This window comes from Mytilus galloprovincialis, chromosome 5 (assembly GCF_965363235.1).
Source record: "Mytilus galloprovincialis chromosome 5, xbMytGall1.hap1.1, whole genome shotgun sequence".
Taxonomy (NCBI): domain Eukaryota; kingdom Metazoa; phylum Mollusca; class Bivalvia; order Mytilida; family Mytilidae; genus Mytilus; species Mytilus galloprovincialis.
The window spans coordinates 60,559,191-60,579,862 of NC_134842.1; the positions used below are offsets into that span (position 1 = coordinate 60,559,191).

At 32.8% G+C, this 20,672-nt stretch overlaps 1 protein-coding gene across 1 annotated transcript in view; it reads left to right on the top strand.

Moving 5' to 3' along the window:
• The first annotated feature begins 4,060 nt into the window (after window positions 1-4,060).
• The window catches only part of LOC143076176 (beta-1,4-galactosyltransferase 4-like), a 42,640-nt gene continuing 26,028 nt past the window's right edge, over window positions 4,061-20,672 (top strand). The window contains exons 1-5 of the mRNA XM_076251869.1: window positions 4,061-4,117; window positions 13,880-13,915; window positions 17,214-17,529; window positions 19,627-19,856; window positions 20,428-20,615. Of these exons, the coding sequence (XP_076107984.1) occupies window positions 13,898-13,915; window positions 17,214-17,529; window positions 19,627-19,856; window positions 20,428-20,615 (752 nt within the window). The 5' untranslated portion in view covers window positions 4,061-4,117; window positions 13,880-13,897. The remainder of the gene's footprint in view (window positions 4,118-13,879; window positions 13,916-17,213; window positions 17,530-19,626; window positions 19,857-20,427; window positions 20,616-20,672) is intronic.

The window sequence follows — 20,672 nt, forward strand, 5'->3', positions numbered from 1 at the left end:
TCTATTTCTGTCATATAAGAACTGAAGTGGAGTTTTCTTATATGTCACCGTTATGAAACTGCATGATATTTTATATTGTACTTCCATAAAGAAATGGAGGTCGATTAATTATTATTTAATATACGTCCTTGCTACAAATCACAAGTCTAGGGTTTGTTTAGGTAATTATGTGCATGCGTATAGTTTTCTTGACTTCAAGGGTTATCAGATTGAATGGTTGCTCCGGATTCCCCACTCCATTGATTAATTTAAAAACTCACGAGATCCTTTCTATGTCTGTCTGCTATTAAGGGTTATTAACAGTGGCGTAGCTTGCCTTCTATTTATAACGAGGCAGGGGGTCAGGGGTGCTGCGGCCCCGTGAAGCTATAGAGGTTTTTACAATTTGAACAAGAAAAAATCGTTAAAACTAGTTGCTGTTCAATGTTATGTCATCATAATAATGTTAATTATATGCCTTACTATCTATACTCAAAGCTATAAAAAGAACAAAATACGTGAAGGTATCACATTAGACAACCAATAAAAAGTAAGTTTCCTGACTTGCTAGCAGTTACAGAAAGCAGGAACATATATATATATTGACATACTGTTCCCAGCAAAAAGCCAGCTCAAATGCCTAATGACTCCCAATCTATTTCCAAGCCGTAGTACACTCTAATATAGTTGGCTGTACCTCACACGTCATATCACAAGAAATCATGACCTTGCTCGGTGGATAGAAGAAACCTGTACAAAATGTTCAATACAGGAAAAAAACCAAACGCAAATATTAAGGTTTATTTGTAATAAGTTTTGTGATGATCATTTATTTGGTCGTTGATCACGAACCAACGAATTATAGATAATCACCACAAAATGACAGCTAGCTGGATTGAACAAACGAATTTCAGGATAAACTAGGAGAAAAACTTTTTTTTTTCATTAACGATGAACATGACAACCGGCGAATAACTAACATTTACTTTATTCTGAAGTCTTCACTATAAATGAACAGTATTTGGTTGATTTTTTGTATATATATAAACTGACATTATGTATTAACTAACAGACATATTTCTCTGGAATTCGTGATTCCTTTAAATATTTTAAATTCCCTGCTTGTGAAAACGTACTATGAATTTAAAATAGCGAGAATAAAACTTGAGAACCACAACATATAAATTATTTTCTGTGCACTATAATATATAAATGCATATTTTGTTTTGTTTAGTACCAAAGTAAATGAACATAGTCGTAGGGGAACATGTCAACGGTTTTAAATGAGGGTTTGAATGCTTAGAATGGGATTATCAAATATTTTTTTTTTAATCATTGTCGCCCATAATTTGATTTTCCTTTAATTTATAATTTACCACCATTTTAAATCCATATTCTTTTAAATTTAAATTAATTTCATGGCCGATTTTTCTGTTGTCTTAAAACCTCATCCAGGCCCTCATATACTAGAAATTATTCTGACACAAAATTAACTAATTGACCTAATTCAATGGTAAAGTGATTTGATCGGGTGACTCGTGGGTTGCATCCTCATCTATTCTACTCACCGTTTTCGCTTGTAATGGGGTAGGACAAAATAAATATGTTGTCGATTTCCTTTTACTCTGAGAAACTTGAATTACAGAAAACTACCGTAAAGGGTATTTCCAAGTAGAGGAGGGAAAATTAATTCAAATGTTTCCATAAGTCTTTAATAATTCGTAAAGGGTATGAAATAATAACCGCGCCAACAAGACATAACAAGTTGCTACATTATTGTTTAGTAGCCAGTTTGCTGCAATATTTTATTGTTGTTGCATAATTTTAAATCATATGCATCATTTAAATCAAAATTAATGTAGTCCACAACGTAAAGGTGTTACTAGAACACCCCTTCGGCCATAATGGAGTCTTCCATATTATCACTTCGAGTATCGTCGTTTGACGAAAGTTACTTACGGAAGGGTGTCAATTAACTCGTTCTGTCGATAGACGTCGTATTATATTAAAACCGATTGCAATTTAAACAGAAGAATGTGTACGGAAAGGATTCATGCCCACTGACCCAAAGGAAATTAAATATTTAGAGAGTTAGAAATGAGGTTCCACCTAGAATTCACGTAGGAAAAAAGGTGATAAGGTACGAAGTGAAATACCTTCGCTCACTTTCAGTGACTGCTGTGGAAAGTAAACTTGGAATTGATAGTACAAAAATAAAATACAATAAGTACATTGTTCATACACTTGTATCGAGGATTGGCTATGTTTAAAGTTGAATAACTATTCAGATTACGTAAATAACATTTTACGAGCATTTTACAAGTGCAGTTGAATTATTTTTGAAAATTATTCTAATACATGTATCAATGAAAACAATGGCAATCGTATCCCTCAGAGCAATCTGCTCTTTGATTATATGGTGCAGCTGACCAGAAATGAGGGTGATAACATAAAATTGGGGATATAATTATATAATAAAGTACTTAACTCGTTATCTAAGAATGAATGGGTTTTGTCTTCAGAAGGAACGTCAGCCAAAAGTCGGCACAAATGATGACAGAGCAAATATTTTCAAAATCGGCGCAAATGTCATACGCCCAATGTGCCACTTCAAGCAAGTTGCCGTGCTGAAGTCTTGGTTCGATTATTTTTGTTTTCTTCTTCTTTCTCCAATACAGTGAAGTCCTTTAATTAAGTAGTATCTCACTATTGCCCACACTGGTTGTGACAACATATTTACAGGTGCAAGTTAAAAAAAAAAGTCTGATGGTGCGATTGAGGGATGCTGCAGCTCAATACTCCCTGCTTGAAAGAATCTACTGAGGTACTGTCCACCAAAAGTTGTGGAAGGCTGTTCCATATCCGTATAGAAGGAATGTCTGTATCTTGAAGTTCTGGCATACGGTACGAGACATCGTGTTGTGTGCCGGTCCTCTATAGCTAGCTACGGATGATGTATTATGTAGCTCTAGCGTTGGTATTGCTACGAGGCCATGTACCATTCTGTACACCATTACTGCTTTGCATTTGACCCTCTCTCGGGTATAATGGTTGCCGCTGTAGAGTTTTTAGCATGGTTTGTTGGTAGTTGTTAAATACAAACCGGGTTGATCTTCTGTGCACATGTTGTAGTGTCTGTATGTTTTAAAATATTGGTAAACGGGTCCCAAACTGGGCATGCACACTCAAGCAATGGTTTAACTAGCGTTGTGTAGCATACAACTTTTGTTTGTTGGGAACAGTGCTGAAAAACTCTTTGGATGAATGCCCTGGTTGAATAAGACTTTTTGCTATCCTCTCTGTGTGTGTGTTCCAATATCTTCATTAACAAACATCGTATTAGTAGAGAACTTCACAAAATATGAAGTCTCACTCGGTCATAATCTTAAAATGTGTCTCGTAAAAAGTGGAAAATAGTTGCATGTGCAGCCAAATGCACAATTTTGGAATATTACACGAAAAATAAAATAAAAATACATATAAATAAAAATCATTTCAAAAGTGCAAACCTCATTATTTCTGTAGAAATAGTTTCAATATAATCATTTGTCTTACCTTGTTTATTTTATTTGTTCTTTCACTCCGCTTCATTGGTACCCCATTTCCGATGGCGATGACACACTGCAATGTTCAGTCAGCTGTGGTGAGGCATAATTTTAAAAACACATATATAATTACCTGATAGCAACGGATATTGTTGTTCAAAATACAATTATTGTGTTCAAATTTGACACTATTATTGGTTTAAAAGTATTATTATATAAAAACTTATAAAACCGAATACTAAGGGACCTATGAGGTGACAACGATCTTGTCTATACATTGTTGTAGTGGATGAGGTTCAGCAGGAAAGAAGACTTCGATTGTATGGGTAGAGTGAATGTAGAAGTATGACGCTTCACTGGTAGTAAATACGAGTATACCATTCACGCTTATAATATCCGAAGCTTGACAGACTTGAATGAAACTGGATCTTTAAAGCTTTCAAAATCATAAAAGTTGAGTGCACAGGTAAGAGACGAAATTAAAAAAATCAGTATAAATATTGAATACACAATTCATTGTACATATTTTGTTTAAATCGTTTGCATTAGTGGGTGAGTACACAAGCCAATCATGGCTATTTAGACAGAAATACGTAAGTTTTCGTTAATCTTGGTTGCTTATTTGTGCTTATGTTTTGTTTTAGCCTGAAATGAGCCAACGATTGCACAAATAAAAGGTACACAAATATATGTACCTGTAATTTCTCTTGCAGTTAATCCGCTTTCATATTGAACATTTCTTTTCATGTGACAGTAAATTTTTGGTCCTGTTCGCGATCGGAGACCACTATTTTGATTTTGATTATGTCGTAATGGTCATATGCACATTATATAAATATCACATAGTTGAGAGGGTGATAGAGCAGATTGTTACCCCGAGAAAACATTGTCAACTGAGGTCAAGATTGACAATGTTTTCCGAGGGGTACCAATCCGCTCTAGTATTACCCTCTCAACTATGTGTTATTTAATTTATTGTGCTGAATCTACTATAAGTATTGCCGGAATCCTTTATTCAAAGTGTTTTGCTATGACGTCACGTATATAGTCCAGTCGATATGTGAAACAATTGCTCAGATTGTGGTAAAAGCATAAAATTTGGCAGACTGTTTAGTTGATGTCATAACTAACATTTATAGCTATGGACCCAATTCAGAAAATCAAAATGGCGGCTCTGGGCGGCCATTTTGAAATCATGTCCAAAAAAATAATAAAAATTATTTTAAAAAATATGAAAAATATATTACTTTACCAATTTTGATAAACTTTCGTATATCTTATGACAAAGGATATCAACTGAGGACTATTAAAGTATAAGGTGGCCATCTTGAATGGTGGCCATTTTAGAAACGTAAATTTCAAATATATCATTATTCGCTATCCTAAATTGTTTTTAGAATTAATACTAAGTTTTATATGCATTATAACTAGTTTTTCTTATCATTTATTTATATGACTGTTACTATTCATATAGGATATATTCACCAAGTGATGAAATAAGGCATGCATATGTTAACTAATAAATGTATTTAAAAAATATGTGTAAATTCTTTTAATTGCAGTTTATCATGTAGGGCTTAGTTACTTTTTAACCACCAAAAATTCGTATATACAATATAAGTTATGACCACTGTATGTTGAAATAGAATAAAACTAAGTATTAAGTCAATGGAGCTGAAAAAATAATAAATAGACTGGAAAGAATTCCGTAACGCCAAGAGAGGACACATGAGGATTTACAATGTCAATCAAATACAAAAAGAGCAGACATAGACATTTGAGCTGGTAATCAGTCATTTTCTGTAAGCATACAACTGTTCCAAGTTGATGAAGGCAATGTAATGGAAGAATCACAAGGCAAAAGGTACTTATCCTGTCAAAGCAAATCTTAAGATCAAAATAAATTTTGTCAGGAAAAACGAAAAAAGTCTAAGATGAGTCACGGATTGAAAATAACAGTAAAACAACCAGACGAGGGTGTGATGAATTAACAAGAACAATATGATTGCAGGAATTGTTTTCTTTCATTGTGATGATGTATCTGACTACCATCATGAAGCCTCGACAATTATGTATGTAACTGTCACTTGAACTACTAATCATTGTTCTTTTAGCAAGACTAAGTGCTAGAGATTAATATTTCATGAGCAGATATCATGCTAAATGTTTGTTAAAACTGCACGACAGGGCAATTAGACAGAATTCGAGACACAGAAAAAAGTCAAGAATCTGTTATCCATGGAATGGGGCTCGATTGATTGATAGAAAACAGTGACAGCTCACACTATAGAACAGATATTGTTTTAATATTTGAAATTGATGATATCGGTAAATTGTACAGTAAACGTTCTTAGTAAATATGAGTTGTCATGGAAGGAATGATTAATACAACACTTCTGAAAAATTGAATACTAGCTGCCATAGATGATATGCAAGCACACATGAAAGGTTGCGTCTTTCTCCGGAATCTCAACGAATATGTTGGGGACGTTCTATAAAAAGGTTTACAGGGACATACAATGTAGGCTTTCCAAATGAATCAGTTCCACAATGTTTGAGACATCTTACTCTCTATCTGAGGACTGATAAGTTGCAGTTGTATCCTTTCAACGACGAGTTGCACAATTGAACTATTATAGCAGAGAAATGGTAAGTCTTGTCTGCCACTCAACGATATTTCTGGACTGAGCCTTGATGTTTGGCCATCCTGTATCATTCTTACAAAGGAAACTTATGTCTGTTGAACTGATTCGTGTCAACAACTGTTATTGAGTGTCCCTGTAAAGTTATTCTTAGTATCAAGCATATTTATTTTGCCTGCTATGGCTAAAGGGATGCCTTCATTTTTACTTTGTTTGTTAGGTCTGTTTCAGAGCTTCAGGATTACATTTGTTGAAAATCAAAAAGAAAATCACTAATTTATCTTGCTTGTATGCTTATAGATATCCTATAGCAGCTACATTCCAATTTTGTTAACTGCGTTGTATCAGTTCTTCCTTCCATGATAACTCAAAGATCTTCCAGGCGTTTACTGTACAATTTAGCCTGATCTGCAAGCTTGGAGATTGGTAAAATACTTCTTCCAGACCGTGTGCCATCAATGTATTTCATTATTTAGGAAAGCACAACACCAAGGATAAAAGATTCCCGGCTTTTTTTCTGTGTCTTTTATTCTGCCTATTTGCTATGTATCAATCATCAAGCATGATACTAGTAATTTGACATCTCCAACGCTTTCTTTGGCTAAGGGAATATGTCTTGTAGTACAAGTGCACAGTCATGCCCTATTTTTGTCGATTTGAAAATGTCGATGTATCATGGAGATCTCAAGATACATCACCACAAAAAAAAAAACACATTGCAGTCATTGTTCTTTTTGATCCAGTTCCACTTTACAGTGTCTTGTTACTTATTGTTTCCTTTCAATTGGCAACTAATCTTCAACATCATCAGAAGTATGTTTTCCCTTTAGCTGATGAAATATTTTGAGGTCCGAAAATTTGTTTGACATGGTTTGTGCCATTTTGCCTTGTGATTCTGAAGTGCTTCTGCAGTTCCATAGCCCTCATTCAACTGTTTCGAATTGATCGAAAGGAAAACCAATTCAAAACCCAACATCTTCGTATGCTTGCATCAAAAGAGTGATTGCCAGCTCAAATGTCTATGACTGTTCTGTTTGTATCTGCTTGGCATTGCAAACCCTTACATATCCTCTCTTGCCGTTTCACACATTCCTTTCAGTCTAATTGCCCATTATGTTTTTCTTGTATCTAGTTCCAGTGTTTTCGAAATCTACAATTTTGATCTTTTCCAAAAAAAAACTTTCGGTCATAGATTATATAATATATAGTACGTAATTTCTGTTTAAAAAATTACTTAGGCAAACGTGCAAGTAACAGAAATGTTGATACTGATATCTTAATTTTGTAACATATACATGCCTTATCTGACCTCTTTGTGAATATCCAATATAAATTAGTAAAAAAAAGTATGAATGCAAACAGTGAATTAATAAGATTAGCGAATAATGATATATTGGAAATTCATCATTTCAAAATGGCCATCATTCAAGATGGCTACCAAAAAAATCATATCCTCAGATGACAAACCTTGTCAATTGTGATGAATATACCATATGACTATATAATAATTTCCTGCAGCAAGCTCTTAACTTATAAGTCAAAGTGAACACGGTTACTAAGGAATTGCAAATGTGTAAAGGCAGTATTAAGTTGTACTACTCTATGTTAATGTGGAGGACAATGTGATAGAATATGATAAACAGAGTGTGCTTTGACAAAACATGTACATGTACATTTCATTTATTGTTAGATATTGTTAACGTCAATTGAGAACATTTGAGCAGTTGAAGTTATTATAACATTACTTGCATGATATACAATTCATTATGTCTGCAATCACAGTTTTTGAAAAATGTTTCAAATGAACAATATCAACAAAACGAATTATCCAGTAATCAGCCAACTATAAATGACAGGTATACAATTATTTTCTTACTTTATTTCTACGTATAAAATAAAATTCTCCTGTTATTCTATGTTGAACACGCGGTTGCACGAATATTGCTTTCAGAGTAATAGTTCATTTTATGATCCTCTTCGTGTCCGCGTTTTAATGCTTTTGTACCCGCTACAAAACAGAAGTACAACATGGGGGAGGGGGATAGGGTAGCTTTTTGTCCTGTTTATATAGCTCAAACAAATACATTTGTATATATCTTCCACAATGCATTTTTTTTTATTATATCTAATAATGACTTCATATTTTGGCTTAAAAAAAAATATTTCAAGATGGCCGCCATTCAATATGGGTAATATTTCCAAAACTTTTGTTCTACAAGACAATTGGATTCAGCACTGTTGTTCTATCAACCAGATTTCATGTCAATATCTTCTCTAATATCATTTTCATGATTTTCTATAATTAATCTATTGAGATCAAACGGCCGCCATTTTACAATGGCCGCCTCTTCCGCCAATTTTGATTTTCAGATTGGGTCCATAGCATAAAATGTTGTCCATGACACACACTACTACTATGCCAAATTTCATGCTTTTACCACAATCGGAGCAATTTTGTCAAAAATATGCATAAATCGACTGGACTAATATTACAATGTTAAAGATTAATCTCACAAATGAAGCAAGATGTGTTTTTACTTTTATTTTGACAGAATCAGAATCAGAATCAGAATAATTTATTATAGTGTCACATACCAATATAAAACACAATGAATACATTTAACACATGGTATGGGTAAAATCCCTTTGTTCTTACTGTGCTATAATCTGGATAATGCACAGCAAAGGTGTGCATTAACTACCTCAGAAATACTGCACAGTTCAAATCTATTTTTACCTTAAGGGGCGGTTCCTAGATTTTAAAAGGGGCGTTATTCTATCAAATCAAAAAAAATATATCACCGAGCGTAGCGAGACTAAAAACAATTTTAAGGCAAAACACGATAATTTGTCCAATCCTAGGGTGAACGACATGTTCGTCCCCATCCCCCCGAATCCGCCATCTGCCTTGAAATTACGACAAAACTGAACTTTGTACAAAAATCTCTATGCTCTGGTGTTACATTGAAACTATAGAACATTTGCCGAATGTCTGCAGTAATTGCAATTTTATCCTTGCGAAACCTCAATAAAACTCCAAGCAAGCTGTTAACAAGGTTTGGTCCAGTCATCAATACGTCATTTAGAGAAGTTCCTTGAAATTTAGCAGATGAGTCGAAAACAACTCTGATGCGATCCTTCTTTTTCGGATGATACACCCCAAACATAGGAAGATACCACATTTCATTCGGAGTCTCTGTATTTAGTGCTCGTTCAGCATGATTATTGTCGAAAAGAGTTTTCATGAAGTCTAAGACATGTTGTTTTTTAACAGGATCTTTACGCAAACTTATATCAAAGGCTCTTCCTCGATTTAGAGCTTGTAGACGATTATTTGGTAGTAACGGACGTGATTCCTTGAAAGGAAGTGGAGCAGTCCAGTTTTGATTTTCATCTTGTTGTATTTCATCTGACATTAAGCGCATAAACTTTTTGTCTTCAATTGACATACCTTGGCGGTTATCGTCAGGCTCAAGTTTGAATAATGACGTAGATAACTTTTCTGAAATATGAATACTATTGTCACATGGTTCTAATATTGATGGCCTCCCATCTTGTTGTACAAAGGTTTTCATAGCATTGACAGTGCTAGGGTAATGCGCTCCATCTAGACAAGTCTCGCCTACAATAACCCATCCCGTAGTTTTAGAATAGGAAAAAAGAAAGGTTTCTCATTCCTTTTTTTCATCTTAGCTTGAACATAAAATGTTTCAGTATTATATTTTGCGTACAACATAAATCTTAAATCAGTGTTTTAAAGTCAGAAAGAAAGTTAAAACAATTTTTGGTAACTTCCGCCAAAAAAGAAATGTAACTAAGAATATCCGAATAAAAGAAATCTGGTTTGGACTAGTTTTCAATTCAATGGAATTTATAACGACTTCTTGAATATCTATTCCCCATATTTTTGGATCGAATTTAAAGGGGGTCATATCTAAGTTTGTTTTAAAACAGGGAGATTAGCTAGAGATCAATCAGACTTCATTTAGATGGACGTGTCTGTAGACACAAAGAAATTTGGGGGAGGGGGGAGTAAAAGATTTGAAAGAGAAACGTATTTTCTGTTTATTCAACAATTAAAATTTTAAATATAACATCTAATTCTTCCTCGGTTTATCTTTCTCTATTAAGCATATCATTGGTGGAAAGAAATTCAAAAGCAATTAATCTAAACTCAATAACCCTTTCAGTTATGATTTTTTTCATACAACGATTTGAAAGTACTCAATTTGTCAAAGTCTTAATCGTCATTTATTAAAAAAAAATGGGAATAGATTTAATAGAAACATTTAAAAAAAATTTACCATTAAATTACAATTTTACAATAAGTCTAAACCTGAAAAAAAGTTATCAATTGAAAACTTACCAATGAAAGTCGTATTTCCCCCTTTCTTTACCCTACAATAAACTTTCCTAGGATCCGTGGATTGCGGAATATCGTCCACATCCAAAACGTTCACGTAAATTAATGACGTCATGTGTTAAAACAGTTATTGGCCAATCAAATCGGTATATAGAATTTAATCTGCACGCGCTCAGGATGACCCTTTAACCCGAACTCCTACGTCGTTCGGGTTAATAAGGGTCACCTGAGCTGTGCAGATTAAATTCTATATACCGACTTGCTTGGTCAATAACTATAACATAATTACATAATATGCAATTAAAAATTAAATATTACAATTAAAATATTGGTACCCAGCCAAATTACTGACTTATGAGACACTTTAAAAATATAATACATATCATATTTTGACAGTCGATGGAAAAGTTCTAAGTCAACACATATAACATGTATATGCTCTTTCTTTAATTACTTGATGTAAATTCAATGTATTGTCCTTTTAAATTATCGAGGTTTGATTGGTCAGTACGAGAGGGTGACATTCAAAAAAATGTCCCTGTTGTTTTTAGAAATTTTATAATAGTGACCGTTTTCTATTTCTAAATTATGGTCACTTATTCTCAACTTAGTAAATATAAAAAAGAAGATGTGGTATGATTGCCAATGAGTCAACTAAGCATGTTCTTAAAGAAATTTCATCGAGAGTTACATTGTAGATAACATTCCCTATCCAAGCTAAGTCTCACATACGGGGTAGTCAGTTTTTGGTACTACCTGCATGAAGAGATAATGGTTTGTCCGGCTATCTCCTCCTATAGTTTTGGAGGAACAGCTTTAATATTTTGAAGGATGTTCATACACATAATGGTGGTTTGCATGGTCACATGATTTTGATTTCTTTTAAATATTCTGAAAATCACACGTAGTTGGACTTTTTTGTTACTAGCTGCATAACGATATTATCATGGTTTGTCCGGCTATCTCCTCCTACAGTGTTGGATATACAGCTTTATTATTTTATATGACGTACGTGCATACGTATAATGGAGGTGTGCATAGTCACGGGATTTTGAGTTTTTCTATAAATAGTCTGAAAATGATAGGAAGTTGGTCTTAATCATTTTTGGTCAGCCGGGGACATCATTTATATGTCTTACAGACAGCCTAACAATTTCAAGTTGTATGTCAACAGCACTGTTTGTCAAATCTAAAGTATAAGGAATTCTACTCATGCATATGGAAAAGGGGGAGGGAGGGGAGCATTGTCCATTTCTAGCTCTAGACTTATTTGTGAAAGAAAAAGAAATATACTCCTTTGGTGGTAAATAATATGATATATCTACATCTTCATAATGTCAAATGTTTTTTTTTAAATTGTGCACCAATTCAGGAAAAAATTGCAACAAGTATCAATATTACTTCTTCATACTCATTTAAATTATCTCTGTAGCTCACAGCTATGCCACCCGATTTTATCCTTTTGCTAAATGTTTCCTTTTTTCATGACAATTTTAAGTTTGATTTCATCTAACATGTCTAAGTCATCAGTTTTTGTTTCCGTAAAGAATGCGATATCATTGTTATAAATAAGTTCGACGAATTCTGGATAATTGATTTTTTTAAGGTTACAGTAATTGATTAATAAAATATTCAAAGTATAGTGGAGAGTCTGTTAATAGAGTGTAACATTAAATATTGCAGATTTTTTCCCTGAGTTTCATATAAGTGGAGTCGAGCTGTTGTTTGAATCTGTTGAATCAAAACAATTGCATAGTCATTTGTAGGGTCTTGGAGGAAATGGTGGGTATTGTACTGTTCACATGGAGAAGGCTATTTTACCAGGCGAACATCGTGATATACATCCGATTGCTTGGGAGGTGCCGCTGATGTCAAATTTACGTTTACATACAAATCTTACGAGTTTTACCTTTTTCTCGATTTTCTCTATTTCTCAAAAAAAAAATAAAGTATAGTTTTTTTGTACTATTTTTCAATTTCTGAAGGATATTATTCCCAAATAACGGACGGCTTTCTCTTACAGTCTGCTATCCAGTATTTACATTTAAAATAAGAAAGAAATCGAACTCTTTATTAGGGAATGACCATTTAACTTCAAACAGGGCGGGGAGGGAGTGGATGGGGGTGTTATGTTTTGCTTGCTTAAAAAAATCTGAATCCAGATTTTATCCCATATATCTCCCATATAGTATCAAATTTAGAAAAAAAAAATGATTGATAGTGTCGAAAAACTTAAAATAAAGGATATTCGGGGGATAAAAAATTCTGACTTAGACAAAAACCATTACATCCCTTGAAGTTAAAGGTAACTTCCTTTAGAAATAGTAACAATAGCCAAGTTGGTATAATTGAATTGTTTACGAATGTTTCCATGAACTTTAAAAGTTTAATTTAGGTTCATAATGTATGAATTTTTGCATCGTATAAACGTGTTTATACTTTATATATAGTATGGAGGTTCGAGGTACTTGTAAACTTTTAGATAAAATTAAAGATAAATTTCCACTAAATAGTATGGTAGATTCAAAAACTTGTGGATTTTTTTTTGGGGGGTCCATATTCATAAATTCCATCGAAAAAAATCTATAGGTAGATAAAAGATTGATCTGAATAAAGCATTAATTTGCGTCTCTGCAGTTTTTTTATGAAAAATCCTAAAAACAGGTATAATCTCATTGAAAAGAGAAAGTAGGGTACACATGTTCATGTTCAGGTGTGTTTGAGTTGACTATTTTGTAACGAGAACACATGTATTTACTTTTCGAGTTGCAATCACCGTCCGATGCCACACGCCACTGTCCTATCTCTTTCTTTGCTACCGCCGGTGAGACTTTAGTTTCATTCTTTAGACAGATTTAGTTTTTATTGTGAGGTAAGCTGGATATTATTTCTTTTATTAGTTTTTGTGTCAGGAGGTTTTAGTCGGAGACGTGTTTATAGATGGTAAATAATGTTTTGTGCCAGGAGGTTTTAGTCGCAGACATGTGAAAGGATTATGACCCCTTCTGTAGTCATGTGAGTTACGACAAACTACAATAGTATCAAAAACAGCAAAAATAATGAATAATAAAGATGGGTAATTTGGTACATATACCAAGGGGAAAATTCGTGCAACGCATTATATTTTATTGTTTCAGAAATTAAATTGAAAAAGGGGATTTTGTGGGAAATAAAACCAAGATTTTTGTAACAACTGAGGTGTGCTCGATTTCTTTTTATTTGTTAGATATGAGCGAGTGGCGTCCTAATCGAGGTTAATTTTGTCTGAAATTGCTTGCTACGTGTTTGACAAATTCATATGTGTTACTAACTAAAGTACTTTGTGTAACATAATAATGTTTTCTTTTCAGGTGTCCAGAGTTTCTAGAATGGGATTGTCGGCAAAAGTAAATATGAATATAATTATTGAATATTACTTGCCAATGATGTTATTATATACTGCGAAGAAGTTTTCACGAAGAACCTGTGATAAAGATAACCTCACCAAATGAGAACATAACCAAACAACCACTATTAGTCTAGTTTAAACATTTTATTAATTTGACAGAAAAAAAACCCAACATTTTCCTGAAGTATTAACTTCAGTATTCTTATATATATTTTTTTAAATTATAAAATTTTACACCAATATTCTCATTTTTTGTTATTTTCTACAAAAGACCTAACCTTCGGTGAAATCAAAGGAGAATATATCTGAATATGTCTCTATTGATAGAGGAGTGAAACAAGGGGATAATATGAGTCCAAACTTATTCAATGTTTACATAAATGATCTACCAGAAATATTTGATGAAAGTTGTAAACCAGTGACTCTGCAAAATATGTCAATGAACTGCCTTATGTTTGAAGATGACATTTTGTTATTATCTGAAACTCCTGAAGGTTTACAGAACTCTATAAATAAACTAAATTCTTATTGTAATAAGTGGCAGCTCACAATAAATACACAAAAAACAAAAATAATGGTCTTTCAACAGAAAAATATTTTATATTATAAATATGATTTTTACTTTAATTACACCTTATGTAAGAATCCTGGGTTTTGATTGGTTGATAGCCAGTGTATTTTTCACCAATTCACTGTTATCAAACGAATATCGTTCATTTTTTAACTCCACCGGGGTATTTGCCAAAAAGGATTTGCCTTTTTTACCCTCTCTGCCACAGGCACTTGTTTCTATCCATACGAAGGTCGACTATCCATATAAATAGATAAAATACAGGATATAAACTATTAACAAGAGAAGAGTTCATTCTCAAATTTTTTTAAAAAAGAACTAAAAGATAGCTTTGAAAATATTTTCTTTGAAACATTAAAATTAACTAATGAAACCAGTAAAATATTCTTGTACAGTAAAATAAAGACAAAACATGAAATAGACAAATACATTTCTAAAAATAGTTTTGAAAATAGAAAATTATTATGTAAAATGCGAGTAAGTGACCATTCTTGGAAATAGATAGGAGAAGATATAAAAGAATTCAAAGAGAAAATAGAATATGTAAACATTGTAATATAAATTCGGTTGAAGATGAAACCCGCTTTTTCTTAAAATGTAAAATTAATAAATCTTATAAGTAATCAACTTGAAAAAGATATAAATGATATATGTCCAGAATACCTTAAATTGTGTGAAACAGATAGATTACAATTAATTCTATCTTCATTTGATATTATGCAGCTTACAGTTCCGTTCATTAAAAAGTCATTTGCACTGAGGGGAGTGGACACAACGCCTGCATAAATATTACTGTTTTACCACTTTATATATGATGTTTAATATGTTAAGTTTTCCATTGTGTATATTGTATTGTATTGTTTGTATATGCCTTCAACCCCATGGGGTATAAATGTGCATTTCATAAATAAACATTGAGTGATTTATTTCTACTCAACATCGCTAGCCTATTAACAACAATTGCCAATACATATACATATACATTTATATAATTTATCAAATTTTAAATGGATTGTACATCATTATTTTTAATGAAAGTAATAGACAATTGATTCGATAAAATGTGCCACGAAAATCAAAGCACAACATAACTGCTAAGTTAGACTATTTAAACATGTATTAATTATTGTCCTAGAGTGATAGCACATTGATTCTATCATATTCTCTACTAACTTGTCTGAACAGTTCCACTCATAATACCTTGAATAAATTCCCAAATTTTCCACTCAAAATACCTAGAATCAAGGATTTGTATAGTAAGGTCTTACTATACAAATTCTTGCTAGAGTTAATACCAAAAAATTCCACTCATTTCCACTCCTTCGTTTTTCACTTCTATAATACTAAAATTACGAGGTCCAATTTGTCAGCCGTCATCACGTAAAAACGACGAATCACAGAATTCAACTTTATATATAACTAATATAGTACAAAGGTGTAGATTAAAAATTACACCACTCCAGGCCCTTTTGTTTAATTCCACGTAATTAATATTGCCAATAATTAAGAAGTTCCGGGTGGAGTCCGATACCGATACCAATAGTATATTCACCTGTTACCTATTACCTTATCTGTACGTTCCGCATCTGCCAGGCGCACCACCAAACGGTGTATTCAGGATTAATATGCTATATACATTTCAATTTGTTAGAGGGCATGACGTAAAACAGCGAATCAAAGAATTCAACTTTTTTATAACTAATATAGGACAATGCTGTTGATTTAAAGGAACTCCATTCTAGGACCTTTTGTTTTCTAAATAATTAATATTACCAATAATTGATAATTTCCAGTTCGACGGGTTCAAACAAAAAAATTTGAAAGCAGAGAAAAAACTGTGTATCTTATAATCGGCATGACTTTATCAGATGACAATACTAATACTAAAATAAGGCTTGCTCATAGTTATATACTTTAATTCAGTCACGGACCCGTAATATCACGGGTATGTTCTAGTATAACAAATAATAAAACGCAGAATCAGAATAATCTAAAATGGGTATTTTTTTTGTATCGCCTGGCTGGGCCGAAACGTGCAGTATGCGAGACATAGGTATTTCATACGGCGGAAAAAAGTCGAGTGGTTTGTCGTGTGAATTTCTCACTTATTATGCATAATAGGATATTTGGTATATGGGTTCCTTAAACCGTCTATATGTCCGTCATTGAACTCATTTCATCGATCAGTGTTCAAGGTTTAAATTACATGATTAGTTCCGTTTCTCAGATACTATAGGCAGTTTTCAGTATATGTGGTGTATAGAATAACTGTAATGGGTACATGTCAATCTGGCAGGTTTCATCTGACCATGAACTCATTTTCACGTTTCATTGCTCAATGTTAAGTTTTTGTGTTTTGGTATGTTTTTCATGTACTACATATATATATATAGGCAACATGTCGACTATATTTAGGGTCCTGCATGATTGTAATGTGTATATATCTGTCTGACAGGTATCATCTGACCATGACATTATTGTCATTGTTAATTTGTCAATTTTTTATTTTTGTGTTTTTGGTCTGTAAAAATATCAAGTTTTATAAGCAATTGGTCAACTATATTTGGTAAATGGAAGAATTGTAAGGTGTAGATGTCTGTCTGGCAGTATTAACTGACCTTTATTATATCTAGCAAAATCTTATCGGACATTTATAAAGTAAAGTGTATTATCATATCATATTAACAAATAGTGTGTAATCTATATATATATGTTCTAATTGTAGAAGATAGCTGGTGGTTGTGAAGGTACTTGTTTAATCGGACTTTTGATCTCTGCGACTCTTGTTTATGCACTCAATCTTAAGTTTTACCATTCAATTTCAAAAATACATGGGAATATGCAGAATCTATCAGATATAATACAACAAACTTTGAGTCAGACACTTTCACAAAGAGTTATATGGAATGAACTAATTCACGACAGAAATTCCAACAATTCCAACATAACATTAGAACAATACAGGAACTCCAATACATTAGAACATGACAGAAATGCCAACAATACATTAGGAAGATGTTCCTGGCCACCAAAATATTTACGTAAGTTTATAAAACATATATTTCTGTCAAAGAAAAAGAAATGCTTTTTATTCTTTTAAATTGTGTCAGCTAGGGTGCTTGTTTTTTTTTTCCTCTTTCAGTTTCAGCTGTTTATGTCTGACAAGGGACTAATTGTTTTGTCTCTGTTTAAAAAAAAAACCCACTTGCGAGCGATCATTATATTCTCATTAATTATTTACGCCATTAGGAAGGTTAGATGACTGTTTGATTGCGAGCTTCTCTGTATGGTCACAGCCTTTATGAAACTTTGTTTAAAGTCATTTGAAACCTCAAATTAAAAAAAAATATGCATATGTTTTTTTAAAACTAAATGGATAGTTTTCATTATACAACTTATGTACATATACTTTTTTTCTGAAGTAAATTCTTTAATTTGTCCACATTTAGAAGAAGTTAACTTATTTTTAATTGCTTGCTGCCAGGAAGCAATTCGTCGACATATTTTCCGTATGCATAGTGACCTAAGCGTGACCCTCCTCGTAAAAATCCGGTGATAGCAATACGCATGAATCTGTCATCAAAATAAACAATGGTATATGTTAAACACGTGCTAAATACCCATGCTTTTCGTTGATTATATACTATAAGGTGACAATCGGTAAACTTCGGCTTCAAAACACGGCATTTAATGAGTAGCCATATTTGTTAAATCATAACAGACTGATAGAAAAAAAATTGACGATTATACGATATATTTGCGTAAAAAATGATAAAATCGTGCACAGAGGACTAAGTTTATGATATATACATGCATTGGTTCAAGAATTGGATGAACATTATTTTTCACCAGTCACTCGTTTCTTATGACTTTGTAAAGATGTTTTACACAGTTTATTATAGTTTCGATATTTTTAAACTTTGACATATATGTTCCAGACCATATGTATTTGGACCGTACGCGTACGGTCCGGACCGTATACGTATACTCGTACGGTCCGACCATACGCGTACGGTCGGACCGTATGAGTATACGCGTACGGTCCAGCTGAGCAAACATGTTTTGGGATCATATGGGTTAAATTTAAACAAACATTTATCAAAATCTTTATTTTTAGTAATACAAATTGTTATTATTACAAATAGATGAATAAAGTGAATAAGCGAACAATTGACATTAAATATTTGTTTAATTGTATATCTGAATCCTATTTTGTTACTCTGGACCAAGGTGACACTTGCTACAAATGTACCACAAGGAACGTCATATTTTCTTTTACATTAACATGATTTGTTCATGCATGTTCCTTTGTCTTTTTTTGTAAAGTTCCTAAATATTCTATAACAATTTTCTCCCCACATTATGTTTACTTCCGATAACTTCAATTTCAATGAGCATAATGGGCTGCATGCAGTTAACGAATTACTGACATGCTAAATACAGGAGATTAACAGATTAAATAAGCGTGATTATTTTAAATAGTTAAAATATTAAGTTTTTATTTCCATTACTATTGAACTTTTTATATTAATTTGAGACATAAGTTCTGTTGATCTGTTATATACATTTGTATCTAATAAACTTGACTAACTTCTTAATGTTAATCAGACCGTACGCGTACGGTCCGACCGTATGCGTATTTCGAAAAAGTACGCATACGGTCCAGACCGTACGCGTACGGTCCAAATACTCATACGGTCTGGAACATATACAAAGAAAGCTGACAAAAAACTATCTAATAGCAAAAGTTAAATAATTTTTTTCTTAGTGATTAGCTTTTTACCTCAATAGATTTTTTTTACGAGTGGAAACATTGGGATTTCTCAATACAAACTATACTATATAGATAGGACCGTTAGTTTTCTCTTTTGAATTGTTTTACATTGTCATTTCGGGGCCTTTTATAGCTGACTATGCGGTATACTATATTTGCTCATTGTTGAATGCCGTACGGTGACATATAGTTGTTAATTTCTGTGTCATTTGGGTCTCTGGTGGAGAGTTGTCTCATTGTCAGTCTTACCACATCTTCCTTTTTTTAAAACATAGAACTCATTCATTCACGCAATCTATTACGTAAATATTATTGCCGATGTTCTCTTATCAAAACTTTCGGTCACAGTTGATATCTATTCCAGATGGACGAGAAAAGTTAAATAGAACTGTTTTTGATTTAGAAGACCTAAATCAAGTTTTCACATTTATGAAAGATGGACATTATAAACCGACAAACTGTACACCCAAGCAGAGTGTTGCAATTATTGTACCCTATAGGGACAGAGAACCGCAAATGAAAATTTTCTTAAATAATGTTATACCTAGGATATACAGACAACAGTTAGAATTTGGTATTTACATTGTAGAGCAAGTAAGTATTAGCATATTGCACACATTGTTAGTACTATACATAGTATATATTTTGTGGCTATAAATGACAAAAAAAGTTTAATAAAGAAATAAATACGTGAGTGAACAACAGAAAACTCACTGATCGTGTTTGATCTTCGTTCAAAGAGGAACCAGCTGCTCATTGAATTTATTCGAACTCTCCAATTTGATTAACCATACATGTATACTAAAACGTAATTTAGAACTACAAAAATTTCAAATAGAACAAAACACCAGGAATCCTTATAATATATCAACATTTCCTTTGTACCGACTTCAAATGAGGTCAAATCATTGAATTCAGCAATGTTTATTTTTGTTCATCTCCTTGTCAAACTAAACCAATCGACAGCTAGCAACAATATGCTATTTCAATGTATCGCTTTTATAAATGGTTAAAAAAACCCAAATAAAATCATATTTAAATCGTAACTAATGGCAGACACATTTCCATTCTATGGTATGGGTAAGTTAACGTTATACATGACAGCTGCACACGAGACCAATTTACAAGAGAAAGGGCGAATAATCAGGTATATATTTTATTATAGACATCTGGTGTTCCATTTAACAGAGGTATGCTGTCAAATATTGGATTTAAAGAAGCCATGTTAGATATGAAATATGACTGCATAGTTATACACGACCTAGATATTTTACCAGAAGACGATAGAAATTTTTATACTTGTGACGTCAACCCTATACATATGGCCGTCAAAGTTGAGCAATTCAAATACAAGTGAGTAAAAACATATAATAGTAAAGAAAAACATAAATCTAGAGTCGGGCGCCCATA